Genomic DNA, 17,339 nt, shown 5'->3' on the forward strand with positions numbered 1-17,339 from the left:
TTGGAGCCATCTGTAGTGACACCCCATTCCTTGGGGCAAAAATTGATGCACCTTTCTTGGGGCAATAAAAGGTGGTTTGAGCAGAACAAAAATTGATGCCCGGTGTGTCTCCTCTCCATAAATTTTTACTACTATATTAGGCTTTCTTTGGTTTATAAGATAAGAAAATCATAGAAATAAAAAAGGCATAGAAAATGAGATGGCATGTATCTCAGATCTTATGAATAGGAATAGCAAAGTAGACGTTCTTCGGTTCACATCATAAAAAAAATCACGGAGAATTCCTTGCTTGACCCACAACGGTCTGAAAACTGAAAGTGAAGCTGCCGCACGCGTGACGTAAGCAATGAGTTGCTTGCTCGGATCTTCCGTGGAGTTCTCCCGGCACACACACGGAGCACGGTGGTTGCAATGGCTCTCCTTGCGCCGTGTATCTCCCCGGCTGTGTTTTTTTTTGTCAATTTGAGATTGCTTTTACCACGCTTGTCGCCTGGTATCTCCCCGGCTGTGTTAGCGTGCTACTAGGCACAGTTTCGCAACAAAGATCTCTTCATTTTGCAAATACTAAAGCAGTAGCACCTGTTTCGTGTGGAGATTTATTTTAGACTTGCGTCGTCACCTTGTCGACGAACATAATGAAGCACCTTGTCGGTGATAATAGGCATCTCTTGATTAGCATAGGCCAGACCGCCACACCAATGCCTTGTTTCATTCACATGATCATTTCAATTCTTCTGTTTCTTGGAATAAGAAAAGAAGAAAAAGAAAAAGTCAATTCTTCAATTCTTGTGCAGACGGAGGAACGGAGCTGTCAAACTAAACTAAACCAAAGAGAAGAGCAGGGCAAAGCAAGAGGCAGCCAGCGAGTCGTCTTCAAGCAACGGATTCCATCCATCAATCCATCCATCGATCGCCACCGGAGAGCCAGCAACAGAGCAATCGACCGAGCGAGCGCGAGGATGTGCTGCCTGGTGAAGTGCGGCAAGTCCACGTGGGCGGGGTGCGGCCGCCACGTCGCCTCCGTCCACCGGCAGATCCCCGAGGGCCAGCACTGCGCCTGCCGCGACTGGCCGGGCGTCTCCGCCGGCGGCGACAAGGCCGCCGGCTCCACCTCCGGCGCCGTCGAGGAGTCCTCCACCTGCGCTATCCTGTGATGTAAGGTACGGGCCGGGCCGTGGTCGGCGAATCAGCATCGGCCGTTCGTTGACTTCCTCGCCGATCCAAAGCCGTGGTGCATCGCCTACACTCGTGTCAGTGTGCGGCATCTCGTTGTAATCTGTATCCTGTAATAATAATTCTGGGTTGGAACTAAGAAACGATGGCAAGTCATTCCTTGTTCCTCGTTTGGCATCGTATCATGCTTCCTCTGCGGCTCTGTCTGTTGGTTGAAGCAGCAAGGAACTCGCTGTGGAACTGCGCCCTTGCCAATTCCCAACAGCAGCAAAAAAAAACCTTCCTCTGCTCGATTCAGTTTCACAGCTCCCTCCGTCCAGAATTACTTTCGCGGATAGTTCAGCCCAGGGCCAGGGGCACAGAGCGGTCGAACAAAACAAAGGCACGTGTAGACATGGATTGGATGGATTGCTTTCTTTCACAACAACTTGTTTAACCGAGGTTACAATGCAGCAAAGCCGCAGCAAGCAATTCAAGGGTCCGTGCATCATGGCCAAAAATGGCCTGAAAAGTCGCGCAGGCATCGATTTAAACACAAAATTGCTTGCACCCTTGCAACCAAACAGGCAAACACATCGACTTTCAAAAGAAAAGAAAAACAGGTGACACTCCATTCTTTTTTCCTTGGAGCAGCGTAATATCCGTATGTGTGTATCTTGGTGTCTCTGTGTTGTTCTATGTGCACACTGTATGCAGTTTGTACATTCACCAACCACGGCTTACGCTGATACGCCTCTCTTCTGCAATCTGATCATGAAACCGAGTGATCTCACCGCGCGCCGTAGCCGCTCAACGGGGAGCCCTTTCAGTGTCGGGTGAGACAAGTCAGTTACTGGTTGTCCGACGCTTTCTTTGCCGCTAGGTTCACCTGAGCTGCCGCTGCCATCTTCATCTGTTGTACTGATAGCTTGAACTCTTTCCAGAGATATGTCATCGGCTGATTCCGTATCGGTGGACTGACAGTAAGCGGAATGAAGGCCCTTGTGAATCTCATCCATTCTGCCCGATTGCTCGTCTTCTCTGTCCATGTCTATCAAAACCTGCGTGTGTCCAACAAGAAATAATGGCAAGTGAAAACTATATATATAACAGGATCCATTTCAAGTAACTAATCCCTCTGTAAACAGATCCTATATACCTAAATAGTTGATCCCCACAGACTCCAATTCTGTATGTATAGGTTAAATTCTACCAATTGTTAAAGAAATCATACCAACCTGTGCAGGGAAAGTCCCGAATAACGGCAGAAGACGCATTCTACAATACTGGTTGAATAAAAGAGTGATGATGATAAGAGGTACAGTGAAGCCTGCAGCTACTGGGGATTCTTTAAGGCCAAAGACACCAAGGCAGATGATCTGGGTGAGCACCAGAGAGAATATTGTTGCATTGTACGCAATTGGCCAATATAGACCGCCAGTGTCGTATCTTGTGCAATAAACATTGATGAACTGAAAATGATAAATTACCAACCCATTAGGTTATAGGAGCACAGAGGACATTCTTCCACGAATACTATGTAGTGTAAACAAAATCACGAACTAGGAAAAACGGTTTGAGTTACCCTAAAACTCAGGTTAAATAACTAAAAGATATCTAACCACAATAAAGTTATACAAGGCCAGAGAAAACAGATCAAATGGTATATCCAAGACAAATATTGCATTTCACCTAAAATGGAGCTAGCACACGAGGATTTATCAAATTCAAATTTCGCCCATTATAAAAGAATAATTTCAGACAAAATGATCGCATACACATTCGAACATATATTTTTTACTTTATTCATTCATAACTATAGACCAAATTATGCATGAGGACTTCAAATAACAACTTCGTTTACAAACAAATTAAATGTTTTAAGTTTATATCTAGTTTCTCACCTGATTTCGGTACACAATGTAGGCAAGAAAGAAGTAGAGTAGTAAAAAGGGCAAGATCAGAGGTGCTAGCACAGAGCATGTGAAGCCCAATAGTCCAAACAACAGAACTTTTGGTAGTTCAGTGTGATACGGAAACGAGAGGATAAAATCGCTATCTTCTTTCATTCTCAGAATATATTTCCTTACAAAGTTCCAAATAAGGCCAAAGAGTTGCATAACTTCCGACGACAGACTAGCCCATCCTGAAGTCAGAACATAGGTGGTAAAGAAGGTAGCCTGAAATGGAAGTAAAAAAGAAGTCATCAATAAAATGCAGTGAGCACCTGGAGAAACTCAACCTAAAAACAAATAAATACACTGCATATACCTACTTAAATATTTATATTTTGCACCTTCATAAACAACAGAACATAAATATGTGATTCACCTGTAAAGGAATTGCCCTCGCAAGCTCCATTGGAATGTCCTTTGGTCTTGATAAGGCGTTAAGTTGGTTAATTGCAGAACCTGATAGGACGTTGACGAAGAAGACATTCCAAATGGTGAAGTATAATACTTTACAACAGGCACTTTTCTTCCTTTCACTGTGAGAAATAGGTCCCTCTAGTGTCGCAAATAGCATCATGGTCGGGGGGACAGTATATAAAAATATTTGCAAGATCACACTGGGAAGGTATCCAGTTACTAGCTGGGTCATGATTTTCCTGCAGGAGAATTAATAATCGTTAAATTTTGCTGTAATGATAAATTAAAGACTGCAATATCTCCACACTTCAGTACTCCCACCCGTCCAGTTTATAAGGCACGCGCGCATTCCTAGATCATGAATTGGACCGAAAAAATATGAACTATATGCCTCAAAACTATACCTATTAATTTGAACCACCGCCATAATTGTGATAGCTTTTTTAGAGAAAGGGAAGGCCTCATAATTGAATGTTATCTCGGATACTCAACCCTAGATTAAATCCTACTAACAAATTGAGTCATTCTGATTAACGCACATTGTATTGTCAATACAAATTAAGGGATCCTTTGCTGCAGCTGCTCCGGCTGAGTTAGACCCTGCATTTAATAATAACAAGGTGAGTTCTAAGCGTTAAGATTGCTTACCCTTTCAATAACCCTTTCAGGAAAGGGAGCCTTTGCTGCAGCTGTTCCAGCTGAGTTAGACCTTGTATAAATGTCACAGGTACAAGAAAAATGAACATAAAAACAATAGAACCAAGAAGTGTAGCTATGCGGCGAATCCAAAGCTGCTTGTACGGTAACCAAAGATTTGACCAGTACATGTCTTTAGGTTCTGGGGCCAGACTAGTGACCCATTTCATAGGATTGGATGTCTGGAGAATTTTGGATACAATTAGCGCTGCATACCGCGTTTTGAAAAATACAAAAGCAGCAGAGCATTCCTGTATTCGGTGAGCACAATTAAATTAGTAGATTAGAATAATTCAGTGAGGATAATAGTAAGCAAAGAACCAAATGATAGCTAGTTTACCTCGGCAGGTAAGTTCAAGTTTGAATTTTTCACACAAGGTTTTTCCCTTTCTTGCTCTTCAGTGGGCAACAACTGGAACGAATTTGATGACACCCCACAAAGACAACATCGATATGTCACAGATCTGCATGTCTGATCGACTGTGGTACCCTTAAAATGCTTGAACTTCCTATAAACCTTCTTCGCACCCGTCTGAAAAGTAAGGATATAAGCTATCACTACAAACAGATAGTACTATGAACATGCAATGAGGGTATTGATTCAAAGATCTGAAAAAAGTTCCCCCGTGATATACGAATGATCCTGCATCACAAAAGCATGTGTTGCATGTATAATAGTTTTGAATTACCCAACAAAAAGAAATACATGTACACTTAAAACTTGTAAGGAGCCTATTCTGAATTTCAGTTCGACATATTGTCCTGTGCAGTTGCACTACAGAGATTACGCAAAGAGCTTAGCATGAGTTTTAAGAGTTCCGCCAGAGAGATGCTCTAGACAAGCCAATAGCAATATGCAAAGATGGTGCTGGTCAAACAGCTCACCGGCCTCTTGTAATCTCATTGGCAGTGCTTTATGGTAATTATAGTCCTGCTTTGCTGGTTCCATAAAGGTGGTTTGCATTGCTCTAAAAAAACTACTCCCTCCATTCCGAATTACTTGTCACAGGTATGGATGTATCTAGATGTATTTTAGTTCTAGATACATCCATTTCTGCGACGAGTAATTTGGAACGGAGGGAGTACAACGATTCTGCGTGTTGCAAAATATTATTGGTGACAAGTAGTCCTAGTGAAGAGATCACCACTACTTAAACACAGGGATGTTTAAAGCCATGTAACTACATACAGATGAGGAGGACGAAGTTGAAGCAGTGAAGTTGAAAGAAGACTTTCCATAATCTACACAAAATGATTTGAGGCTTGAGGGCATGTGTTGAAGTCATGTCAGGTCATGATAGATGCTACCAACGTATTAGTTTGCTCTTTGCTGTATAGTTGTCCTATGGTATGGACTTGCTAGTTGCTAATTGATGTTAACTGGTGCTGCCTTTATGTTGATGTTTCTTGTTATTTAAGTTCTAAATCTCCTAATATCAAGGATAGTGATAAGCAAAACCTGCTGGATGGGGCGTCGGCGATCCGTAGCTGCTGTTAGAACTCATGAAGCTGCCCGTGCCTCTCCAAACAATACTCTTCTTAGCATTGCAGAGGCGGAGGAAGAATATGAAGGTGGTCAGTCTGGATGAGGAGAGGACGACCGCCAGTAACTTTGGTACCTATTGAAAAAGCTCATTTGGTGCTATGTGGGATCCTGGGATGCAAGGTTGTAGTACTTTGTTTTGTGCTGGTGCTAGCGTCTGTTTTGCTAAGAACCTTGGCTGTTTGTGTTCAGGTCTTTTGGGTGGTGGCCTGGTCTGGTTAATTCCTTGTAGCTGGTTGCCTGGACTTTATTTCTTTTAGTTTTTGTTTCGTTTTCGTTTTGAAATAAAACTCTGTTCATTATGCTTATAGTGGAATCCGGCTCCCCTTGTTGGGAGGCTTATGGAAAAACAATATGAGGTATAGTTTCACGTTTTCTGCTATATGATATATTATTTTTGTCTAACGCCTAACTATCGCCATGGCACCCCTGGGCTGCCTTGACTTGCCATGAGTACAATGCTTGTGCATGTGCTCTACCAGACTACCACTGATCTACTTTTGTTTATCAGTGGCTATCAAACAGTTTTAATATTTCATTATTACAGGATAGTGCGGAGATAAGTACAACAATATTTAATCAGGAATCTCTGGCGGCAGCATTCCATTTCCACAAAAGAGAATAGAAAGTTGGTAAAGTCCACATATCAGAATCACATAACTTGATGAGATATTGCTTACCACTATCTTCTGAAGTTTACCAACTTTATAAACAACTTGATGGGATAGGTAACTCGGTGCATGGTACGTTGTAAAGAAACTCTCAACAGCGTTGTTGAATGATTCATGAGTTGACTTTGGTATCCCACGGACAAGGACAGTAAAGTGGCTACGGTTGGTCGTTGTTCGAACAAGATGAAGCAACCTCAGTCTAGCAATATGCTTGTATTCCTAAAGCAACAATGTAGGATTTTTTTTTACAAATAAGGTTCCTGAAGATTAAGGTAAACGAACATTTAAGTAATTTTGAAAGGTAAAATTACTGATGCGTACCATATATAGAAGAAAGCAAGCTACACCAGATATGATGTACAGCACGACGCAATGGACCCAGAGCCTGCAGTTATGACCAAACAAAATCCAAGAGTATAAGTTCCAAAGAAAACTGCCTAAATGATTACGTGACCAGTATATACAACAAACACAGAACTAATAACTTAGATCATAGGTAACACCGGAACAAGGTATAAATCAGCTAAACAAAAGATGAAACATATAAGATGGCATATTCAATGAACCAAGTTAGCCTCCTCATAACCAAATAAGAGAAGCTCAATTGCTCACCATATTGATTTCTCTTTCATATTTCCTATTGTAAATGTCTCCAATGATGCTGAAGGAATCCGTTCATGCTGCATATCTTGTCCAAAATAATTCAAGGGGAGAACTCCAAATAAACAAAGAATGGCAGCTAATGAGAATATGCGTATGCTGTTGAAAAAAAACATACATCAGCTAACTGAATTTGGATGTTGGAACTATGAAGTGGAAGGATATACAATAAGCAGGAGTATAGCAAAGAGGTTTCTAATATAATAATGTTTCCTTTTAGTATACGGATGTTTACATCATCTGTAAAAAGAAGAAACCCACATCTACCAAGAATGGTGGCGATTAAATAATGCTTGTGGACACAGAAGTAATTAAATTGGACTAAACTGTAACAAACATCCCTCAGATTGTCCATTTGACCAGTTAAGTCTACCGGTTTCATTTTGATCTAGGAGGTGCTTAAATTTATTAAGTTTATTGTTTCTATCATCTCTACATTAAGATATCAGATCACATTCCTATTTTTCTGCAATTATACAAAGTTAATTCGATTTTCTTATTGGGTTTTCATATTAAAATGTTCTGAATTTTTCTAGTTTTAAGGAGGAAAATCATGTCACTCACATATCAATGATTAGAATGAAAGCAATATAGCTTAAAAATCACATCGGCATGTTGCTATTTTCAAAAGTGAACCTTCTACTCGGCACAACTCAAAAGATATCTATCATAAACATCGAACAGTAAATATTGCAGAGGCAAAGAAAGCAAAAGTAAAAATGTATGCACCTAAATACTAGAACTCTATTGAAAACAACTGCATCCAACCCAGCAGTAGATAGGATCTCATCTTCCGTGCATTGCAGACTTCTCACAATCCAGCTAGGGGATGGAACAAATCTCTCCAAAATAAAAGCCCCTCGGAGCCGCTTATGCTGCTCAGCAATCCTTCTCCCAAAATAGACCTTAACATTCTGTGGCTGCTTTCTCAGAACGGAATAGAATGACAGAAAAAGTATACAGAGACCAATGTTGATTCCAGCAGAGGTCAGAAGAGCACCAACTTTCATCTCTTTCTAAACAAATATACAAGACTCAATACTCCTTATGTCATCTGAATACAAAATATTTCATAGCTCTGTTGGCGTCTGCAAGAAAAAATTGGGTTATGAAATTTCATATAACATATATATAAGATTTACAGACTTTATCTTGAATTAATTCTGCATTCACATTCTTCCAATGTGCACAAAAGAAACTAAAACATGAGTATGCACCACCTAAAAACAGTCACATGCTGGCCAATTCCATTGCATTTGGTGAAGACAAAGAAGAGTAGAACTAACAGGAAACCCTCTTGAATATTGAGCAAATACTACAGATTAATATTGAACTTTTCTGTTTTATTTTCTTGTCAAACAGATCAATTTTACAAAGACTGAAAAATCAAACCCACGTGATTGACTTAAAGCGAGCAGCCCAATATAAAAGAAGATTGGGCGATGCTAAATGAATGGTAGAAGCATCAATTGCTAAGGACATGCAAATATTCAAACAAGAGTAACAAATTTTGGAGCAAAATAACTGGCATTAGGCAGGGGAAGATTTATAGTAGAAAAAATATAGTTCAGATCCAAACTCAAATCAAGCCCAACGAATATGGCTCAGATGACAAGCATCTTTCTTTATTGGGAAAATATTAACCTGCCATGGATGGTGAACACTGAACAGTAGGGGTCACCGAAATACGAGACAAGAGTGTAGGCGTGCAAAGGCGACTGCAGGAGCCTGTAATGAGGTGGGAACAAGTGGCTGCTAGGTAGATTGGGGGGATTTCAGTGTGAAATTGAGATTTGAAATGGGTCTAGATGCGGTGGGATTTAAATTTCAAAGTATTATATATTTTCTCAAGTAGTTATCTGAATAATTATTGTGGATACAAAGAAAGCCCCTAATTATTTGTACATATGTTTATAAAAACTTTCTATCAAGGTTGAGTACCCAAGACGGAAAGAATATTGGCCAAACAAAATATGGATCCTCACCCAAAACTAGGTCTGGAAGAAAGCTTAGGTGGCCCTGCAGATTATGCCAATTAGTTAAAGTCTTAAAGCTATATAAGTTGTGTATGTGCGTGCATTTAGCCCAAGCTGTGTTACTGCATTGTAACTATGCAAGCATCATCACCCTTTTCCTGCATGCATGATGCAGATCTCACCTCTATTTTCTATATATAACTGCAGGAAATGAAGTGCTTGATTAAAACAAAGCCTGCGAATATCAGATACAAGAGGTTGACTGTAGTGTAAAAGAGTGCAGAATGGAATATATATCTGACAAACTTTTAAAAAGAGAATACATATCTGAGAGATCCCATGGAGACATGAAGAATCTAAAGGATAAACAAATCTTGTCATTGTCAACGAGTCACAGTGAATTAAGCAATTGGACAGGCCCTTAAACACTTCAGAGTTCATACTGTTTGTTCAGCTTCAAAAGCCAAACAGTTCATCGACTAGAAGAGCCCATAGCATCTGCTTTACTGAACACATAGGTTGAGGCATTCCATCTGGCCGCAACGTGGCGTCCTAATATTAGAATATCACCCAAATCAAACTATTTTATCTTCTTCTTTTGACTGAACCAACCAGTTTATCACGTCTAGTTCACTCAACATGCAGATCAGGTTCAGGCACTCAATCTATCCGCAGTGTCGCAGGCTAAGATTAGAAACAGCCAATCGCCCAAGCACTTGGGTTCAGCTTCAAAAGGCCAGTTTTATTCCCCATCTTTTGACTGGACTGGAATATAACCAAGAGTTGATCAACTAGAAGAGTCCACAGCATCTGCTTTACTGAACATAACATACAGGTCAGGTTCAGGCATTCTATCGGCCGCCGCGTGGCATCCTAATAGATTATCACCCTAATCCAGGCGCACTTTCCTCTTCTTTCGACTGAAACAACCAGTTCATCGACTGGGAGGGAGACTCTATGGTGTCTATTTAACTCAACATACATACAGATTAGGTTGTCCCAGCGTCACAGCAGGCTAAGATTAGAATAGCCAAATCACCAAACCCACCAAATTAAGAAGCACCTCGCCCAATCCAAAACGCGCATCGAATCAAAATCAAACACCAGGAGTGCACTCAGACATCTCCCGCCAGATCACCATGCACAATATTACTAAGATTGGCAGACCGCGCATAGACAACTAACAAGCATAGCACCAAATCCATCTACCAGGCCCGACTCATCACGACTTTTAACCACACAAAGAGTATTACTCACCTGTCAGTCAGACACCTCCTCCAACTCGACGAGTGCCGCCGAATCCAGCAATGCAGCTTGATTCCTCCTCCAAACCCTACGTAATTAAACGCCACATGAAGAAAATGTTAACATGGGGCAAAGACAAAGTGAATCCATTGTAAGTTCAAATAGAAGGAGCAAGGTGGCTTCATTATTTATCAGTACATAACTGGAGCAGATGAAGTGCTTGATTAAAACAAAGCTGTGAATCTTAGATGCAAGAGGTTGACTGTAGTGTAAAAGAGTACAGAATGGAATATATATATCTGACAGATCCCATGGGAGACATGAATGAAGAATCTAAAGGATAAACAAATCTGGCCATTGTCAGTGAGTTAAGCAATTTCACTTGACAGCCAGAAAATTGTTTAAACACTTGGACAGGCCCTTAAACACTTCAGAGTTCATACTGTTTGTTCAGCTTCAAAAGCCAAACAGTTCATCGACTAGAAGAGCCCGTAGCATCTGCTTTACTGAACACATAGGTTGAGGCATTCCATCTGCCCGCAACGTGGCGTCCTAATATTAGAACATCACCCAAATCCAATTATTTTATCTTCTTCTTTTGACTGAACCAACCAGTTTATCATGTCTAGTTCACTCAACATACAGAACAGGTTCAGGCACTCAATCTATCCGCAGTGTCGCAAGCTAAGATTAGAAACAGCCAATCCCCTGACCACTTTGGTTCGGGTTCAGAAGGCCGGTTTCATTCTCCATCTTTTGACTGGACTGGAATATAACCAAGAGTTGATCAACTAGAAGTGTCCACAGCATCTGCTTTACTGAACATAGCATATAGGTTAGGTTCAGGCGTTCCATCGGCCAGCCGCAATTTGGCATCCTAATATTAGATTGTCACCCAAATTCGGTTGCTCTTTCTTGTCCCTTTGACTGAAATACCCAGTTCATCGACTGGGAGGGAGAGACTCCATGGCGTCTTACTTAACTCAACATACATACAGATTAGGTTGTCCCAGCGTCGCAGAAGGCTAAGATTAGAATAGCCCAATCACCTAACCCACCAAATTAAGAAACACCTCGCCCAATCCAAAACGCGCATCGAATCGAACCAAAATCAAACGCCGGGAGTGCACTCAGATCACCACACACAGTATTATTATCACTCAGATTGGCAAGCCACGCACAAACAACCAACAACTAACAACCAAATCCGTCTGCTAGACTCGACCCCCGCCGCGCCCGACTTTTAACCACACGAAGAGCATTGCTCACCTGCCAGCCAGTCAGGCGCCTCCTCCGACTCGACGACTGCCGCCGAATCCAGCAATGCCGCTCGACTCCTCCTCCAGAGTCCAGACCCTGCGCCATCAAACACCAGAAGCAACAACAAAAAATTCAGAAAACGAGTACCCGCAGACACGCGCGCGGGAGAGAGGGGGGGCGAGAGATACCGGGAGCCCGGAGCCGTCGGCCGCGCGCGCGAAGCGGCCTGCGCAGTCGATCGCCGCGAGCCGCCGGAATGGGGAGAAATGGGGCGGGGATTGGACGGATTGGGGTGCTGGTGGATGGGGGTGGGGATTGGAGAGCGATGGTTATACGCTAGCAGGCAGCAGTTGTTGGCGATGGTGAGAGGAGTCGGTGGACTCCGAGGTGGAAGTTTCGACGGGAAGGAATGGGTGGGTGGAGGCAACGGGGGGGAGAAAAGGGAAAGCGACTCAAGCGCACGACTGTGTGGCGACTAGCGAGGAGGAGTCAAACAAGACACGGGAGAAAGATTTCTTCTGGTTCTTACCGGAAAAAGTGGTGAACAAGGGTGGGGTGGGGATGCGGTTTGGCTTCTGAGCCGTTGCTGCAGCCACGTAGGAAACTGAATATCACTGCTTTTCTTTCAGTTGGTGAAACAATATATGACTTTTCTAGGGGGAATTGAAACAACATAACTTTCTTTATGGGAGATTGAAAGAACACCATCACTGTTAGAGCCATTTTCTAGGCATTTTGATTCGCGGGATTTTGAAGATGCGGGGATAGGATGAACGAGTTATTAGAAAAAAAAAATTAGCCATTTATTATCTTTGGAATTTTGAAAATGCGATGATGGAAAACCCTGATATTAAAATGCCATGCGCACCTCTATGAAAGTGTGCACACATTAATAAACTGACGGCCACGCGCTTTATACATGGTTTTAGCCATACGTCGGTCGGCGGTCGGTGACCAAACTAATAATAAAGACAAACAAACCCAGCATAAGTAAAATATACATGCGGCTCACAGGATGCAAAGTGTGCGTGCAGCTCCACCGATGTCTTCAGGCTTTGGCACCTCATGTCATTATCAATCTGCATCGGTAATCCGTAATCGTCCGTTCAATCTTGACTATAACCCATTGCCCTTGTGATGTCATTTTCATAGCCTTTAAGAAACTGCAGAGAGGACAGGGTGCGGTTAGAAGTCCAAATCATCGTAACAATTATTTTCAGTATCTTTCTTCTATTTATTTGCTTTTTTTGCAGGAATAGTTGCTTTTATATTAGTTAACATTCAGAAGGAAAAAACGACTAAAAGGTGGCTACGTGAATTAACATGATTTTAAGCTCTTTCTGTCTTTTCGCGTGGGCAGAGAAAATTAGGTGAAACATTAGCTTAGCTGCCCCTGGAAACTGGAAAGCAATGCATGATTGCACATAATCTATTGGCTGCTTTTTTCACCAAGGAATGACTTTTGCTACTTGGCGCTTTAGACTTTATATATGTGGGAATCCGTCTCTTCGCGAATTCAGACGAAGGATGCTCAAATAAAAGCAAGATATGTTTAAAGCAAAAAATACTATGTAAATTTTGTCTCGCAGTTAGCAAAGTACATCTTTTTATCTCTAAACCCTAAAATTGGACAAATTTAACCCCGGGCTTTACACGATAATGTGCGTTGCCCCACCCATCAAAACAATAATAACTGACGATGTGGCGGTGATTTCACACACGTCATAGCCTACTCATATAAGAAATATGAGAATAAAGCTTTTACAGAATATGCAAAAAAAAATATACAAGATACAAGATACATAAACAGTGTAAATTGATAACCCATAAGTATAGGAGATCGCAACAGTTTTTGATAAGTAAGAGTGTCGAACCCAACGAGAAGCTAAAGGTAGAACAAATATTCCCTCAAGTTCTATCGACCACCGATACAACTCTACGCACGCTTGACGTTCGCTTTACCTAGAACAAGTATGAAACTAGAAGTACTTTGTAGGTGTTGTTGGATAGGTATGCAAGATAATAAAGAGCAAGTAAATATAAAGTAGGGGATGTTTAGATGAAAACACAACTAAATTAGTTTTAGCAAAGAGCTTTTGTCAACAAGAAGGTTATTTGTCCCTAGGCAATCGATAACTAGACCGGTAATCATTATTGCAATTTTATTTGAGGGAGAGGCATAAGCTAACATACTTTCTCTACTTGAATCATATGCACTTATGATTGGAGCTCTAGCAAGCATCCGCAACTACTAAAGATTCATTAAGGTAAAACCCAATCATAGCATTAAAGCATCAAGTCCCATTTATCCCATACGCAAACAACCTACTTACTCGGGTCTGTGCTTCTGTCACTCACGCCACCCACCATACTGAGCGAGAGGGAGAGAGCCCCCCTCCTTCTTCTTCCTTGACCTTCATCCTAGATGGGAGAAGGGTTTCCCCTCTGGTCCATGGCCTCCATGGCGTGGGAGGGGCGAGAGCCCCTCCGAGATTGGATCTATCTCTCTGTCTCTCTCTGGTTCTGCGTTCCCAGATTCTTCCCTTTCACCGTTTCTTATATTCCCGAAGATCCGTAATTCCGATTGGGCTGAAATTTTAACACGATCTCTATCCGAATATTAGCTTTCTTGCGACGAAAGAAGGGCTCCAACCGCCTTACGGGGTGGCCACGAGGGTCAGGGGCGCGCCCCCCTACCTCGTGGGCCCCTCGAGCATCGTCTCGCGTGGATTCTTCTTCCCAAAAATCATACATATTCCAAAAAAAATCTCCGTCAGTTTTTGTTTTGTTTGGACTCCGTTTGATATGGATATTCTGCGAAACAAAAAACATGCAACAAACAGGAACTGGCACTGGGCACTGAATCAATATGTTAGTCCCAAAAATAATATAAAAAGTTGCCAAAAAGTATATAAAAGTTGAATAATATTGGCATGGAACAATAAAAAATTATTGATACGACGGAGACGTATCACAAATCCACTGTTCTAATGGCATAAAAGTTCCCAAACAAAATTAACATGCAAAAGGTTGTTACTTTCTACTTTGTCAATGTTATCATATTTTATTTGAAATCGTCACATTGCTTTAGTTTATCGTCTTGACAATTGGTTTTGATCTACCAAGTACACCTTAAATTTATATACGGAGTGTGACACTCTCTTTCGGCAAATATTTATCGGTTCTTCAATCATCAAGGGACTTTTGGAGGTTCGTTTTTCTATATACTGGAAGTATTTTTGTTCCTTGTTGAAAAAAATAAAAGAATGTCTAAAACTATAATAATAAGCATACAAAGGTATTCTACAACAACTTGGCATATTATGTGGTTATAAGATAAATTGACATGGCCTATTTTCAACTGCTATCTGCAAGTTCGTATATTTTATGCAAAATGTGTAAAACACTGGTTTTTAGTAAGATTAATTAGAAGTATGTTTTCTTAAACCACGTGCATCTACCCTACTAAAACCTACTCCCTTCGGTTCAATGTTAAGTGACATTTTTGTATCGGTACGATATTTGGCATGAAACTTTAATAATTAGTTTATACCATAGTACATCTATATAACAAAGTATAATTTATGTATTTTGAGGACAAATTTTCAAGACAAATATATACACATTATTTTAAATTTTAAAATATAATTAATTAGTATTACTAGTCAATTCTAAAAGGTCATGAATGGAAGTTTGCCGTAGGTGTTACCTATTTGTGAACTAGATGAGAGTGGCATTTTGGCACACGGGAGCGCATGCTCCTGGTTTTAAAATGTGTTTTATACGTATTTTGAAATGTCAAAAAACGTCGAACAAAAATTTGGCGCGTACATCTCAATATTGTACATACTCACAAAGTTGTTTCGCGAAAAACCGACAAATTATGTGTCGCATGTGAAAAAGACAAAATCTGGTGTTAAAAAGTGCTTTTTCACAGACATCTTTTCGTCTTTTTTACATAAGCTACAAAAAATGTTGGTTTTCTCCGAAACTTGACGTGCACACATATAATGTCGAGATTTTTGCGCAAAATTTTTGTTTGGAGTTTTTTCACACTTTGAAATGTTTTTTCCGTTGGCAGGAGTACGCGCTCCCATGTGCCAAAGCGAATTTTTGGTTACTAGATAGAGTATTTACTATATTTGCTTCTTAAATTTCTATTCAAATAAGGGTCTATCTGATTCATTATAAAAGTGGTCTATGTGATTCACTAGATTTCATAAATGATGAACTGAAGAAGCACATAAATTTTATGTCGTTGCATATGTATGTCGTATAAGTTGCATAATAGTTTCTCTCATACTAAATTAAAGCGTATAATATAATCACCTTATTTTTAAATGATAATATAATCACCCTTGAGACTTCTAACATTCCTAATGAATTGATGAACACGGTTTGTAGCGACATGATACTAACAAATTAGCTGAAGTTATACAAATCCTTTACTTAGATCAAAACATTGTGTACTCCCTCAATTCCATAATATAGTGCATTTTTTAAAAGAAAGTCAAATTTTGTAAACTTTGACCAAGTTTATAGACAAAACTATTTATATCTACAATCCCAATTATATAAAATATGAAACTACATCTTATGATGAATCTAATGGTATATGTTTGGCATTCTAGATATAAAGGGTTTTCTCCACGAACTTGGTCAAAGTTGTGAAGTTTGACTTTTCAAAGAATCTATATACACTATATTATGGAACAGAGGGAGTATTAAATAGCAGCTTCCTAACAGTCGCGGCCCCATTATCCCTACTCAGCAGCCACAACCGCCTCCTACTCTTCTCGTCGTTGCTAGAGACTAGCTACTGGGCTAAGCCTAGTCACTGGTCGATGAAGATGGTGGCGGGAAGGTTTCTACTCACGTAGCCTTTTTAGCGGTGAGATGCAATCTACGAGTGGCTTGAGGTGAAGGGTATGGATGTGCAGCGGTGGCGGTGACATTTCTTGCTGGGCCAAAATTCTCTGGTGGCGAGGCATTGGTGAGTTTCAGGAATCATTGCAATTGTAACACAAAAAGTAAACATCAGTTATGAACATTGAAATAAATAATATTTTATTATTGCATATTTTCAGCCGGTTTTACCTGACAATGCGGTGTTTTTGCGTCATTACATTGCTTGAACTTGACCTTCAGAGTGAAAAACCAGACTTTCGGTGGTTGGATTGAGCGTCATTCCTTACGTGCTGCTGCTAAAGAATATATTTTGTTGCCGTTATGATGTCAAATTAACGATGATCGTTGTGGGTGGTCGTTGCTGTAATTCGTCGATCAATGTTTTGATTGTTTTTTCTTTCTTCGTTCGCTTTGTCATAGCTCCGATCTTTTATGGTTTTGCTTTTATGCCGATGTAATTTGTTCTGTGTGTGTTGTTGTTAGATTTTTTATCTGCATTCTTTTAACACAGTACATACGCAAGCGCTCATACATACGCGCATACACTCATCCTTATGAATACACACCGTACATCTATGAGCATTTTCGGAAGACTGTGCTTTTTTATCCGTGTTGATGTTAGGTGTGAGCGTACATCCTAGTCATGGGGATGTCGGGCGCGCACCGTAGGTTCTACCAAAAGGGAAACAGCCCACGATGCTACTAGCGCGGTGCAGCCTCGTAGGTCGTAGCCGCGGTGGCATAAGATGCCGAGCACCGGCCACGTACGGTGGATCCAGCACGCAGTCTCGCAACGGCCGACGTGCGCGGGGTACCATGCCTCGAATCACGCACACGCGCCCGGCATGCAAGCAATGTG

The 17,339-nt window shown here is 41.0% G+C and overlaps 1 protein-coding gene across 4 annotated transcripts; it reads right to left on the minus strand.

Moving 5' to 3' along the window:
- Positions 1-1,568: 1,568 nt before the first annotated feature.
- Positions 1,569-11,988, minus strand: LOC125550241 (hyperosmolality-gated Ca2+ permeable channel 2.1). Of its 4 annotated transcripts, XM_048713189.2 has the most exons (15): positions 11,761-11,988; positions 11,582-11,668; positions 10,325-10,400; positions 9,250-9,302; positions 9,077-9,110; positions 7,821-8,179; positions 7,044-7,190; positions 6,753-6,816; positions 6,441-6,650; positions 4,558-4,749; positions 4,170-4,468; positions 3,484-3,760; positions 3,057-3,332; positions 2,391-2,624; positions 1,569-2,213 (listed from the first exon to the last, which is right to left on the minus strand). In XM_048713189.2, exons 6-15 carry the CDS (start codon positions 8,099-8,101, stop codon positions 1,893-1,895), a joined length of 2,301 nt encoding a protein of 766 aa, XP_048569146.1. In that variant the 5' UTR covers positions 8,102-8,179; positions 9,077-9,110; positions 9,250-9,302; positions 10,325-10,400; positions 11,582-11,668; positions 11,761-11,988; the 3' UTR covers positions 1,569-1,892. The 4 variants fall into 4 exon arrangements, with proteins under 4 accessions (XP_048569146.1, XP_048569145.1, XP_048569144.1 ...); XM_048713188.2 differs by lacking the exon at positions 9,077-9,110; XM_048713187.2 differs by lacking the exons at positions 9,077-9,110; positions 9,250-9,302 and having other exon boundaries at positions 11,761-11,987.
- Between the last annotated feature and the right edge of the window lie 5,351 nt (positions 11,989-17,339).

This window comes from Triticum urartu, chromosome 4A (genome assembly GCF_056163025.1).
Source record: "Triticum urartu cultivar PI428250 chromosome 4A, HENAU_Tu73, whole genome shotgun sequence".
Classification (NCBI taxonomy): domain Eukaryota; kingdom Viridiplantae; phylum Streptophyta; class Magnoliopsida; order Poales; family Poaceae; genus Triticum; species Triticum urartu.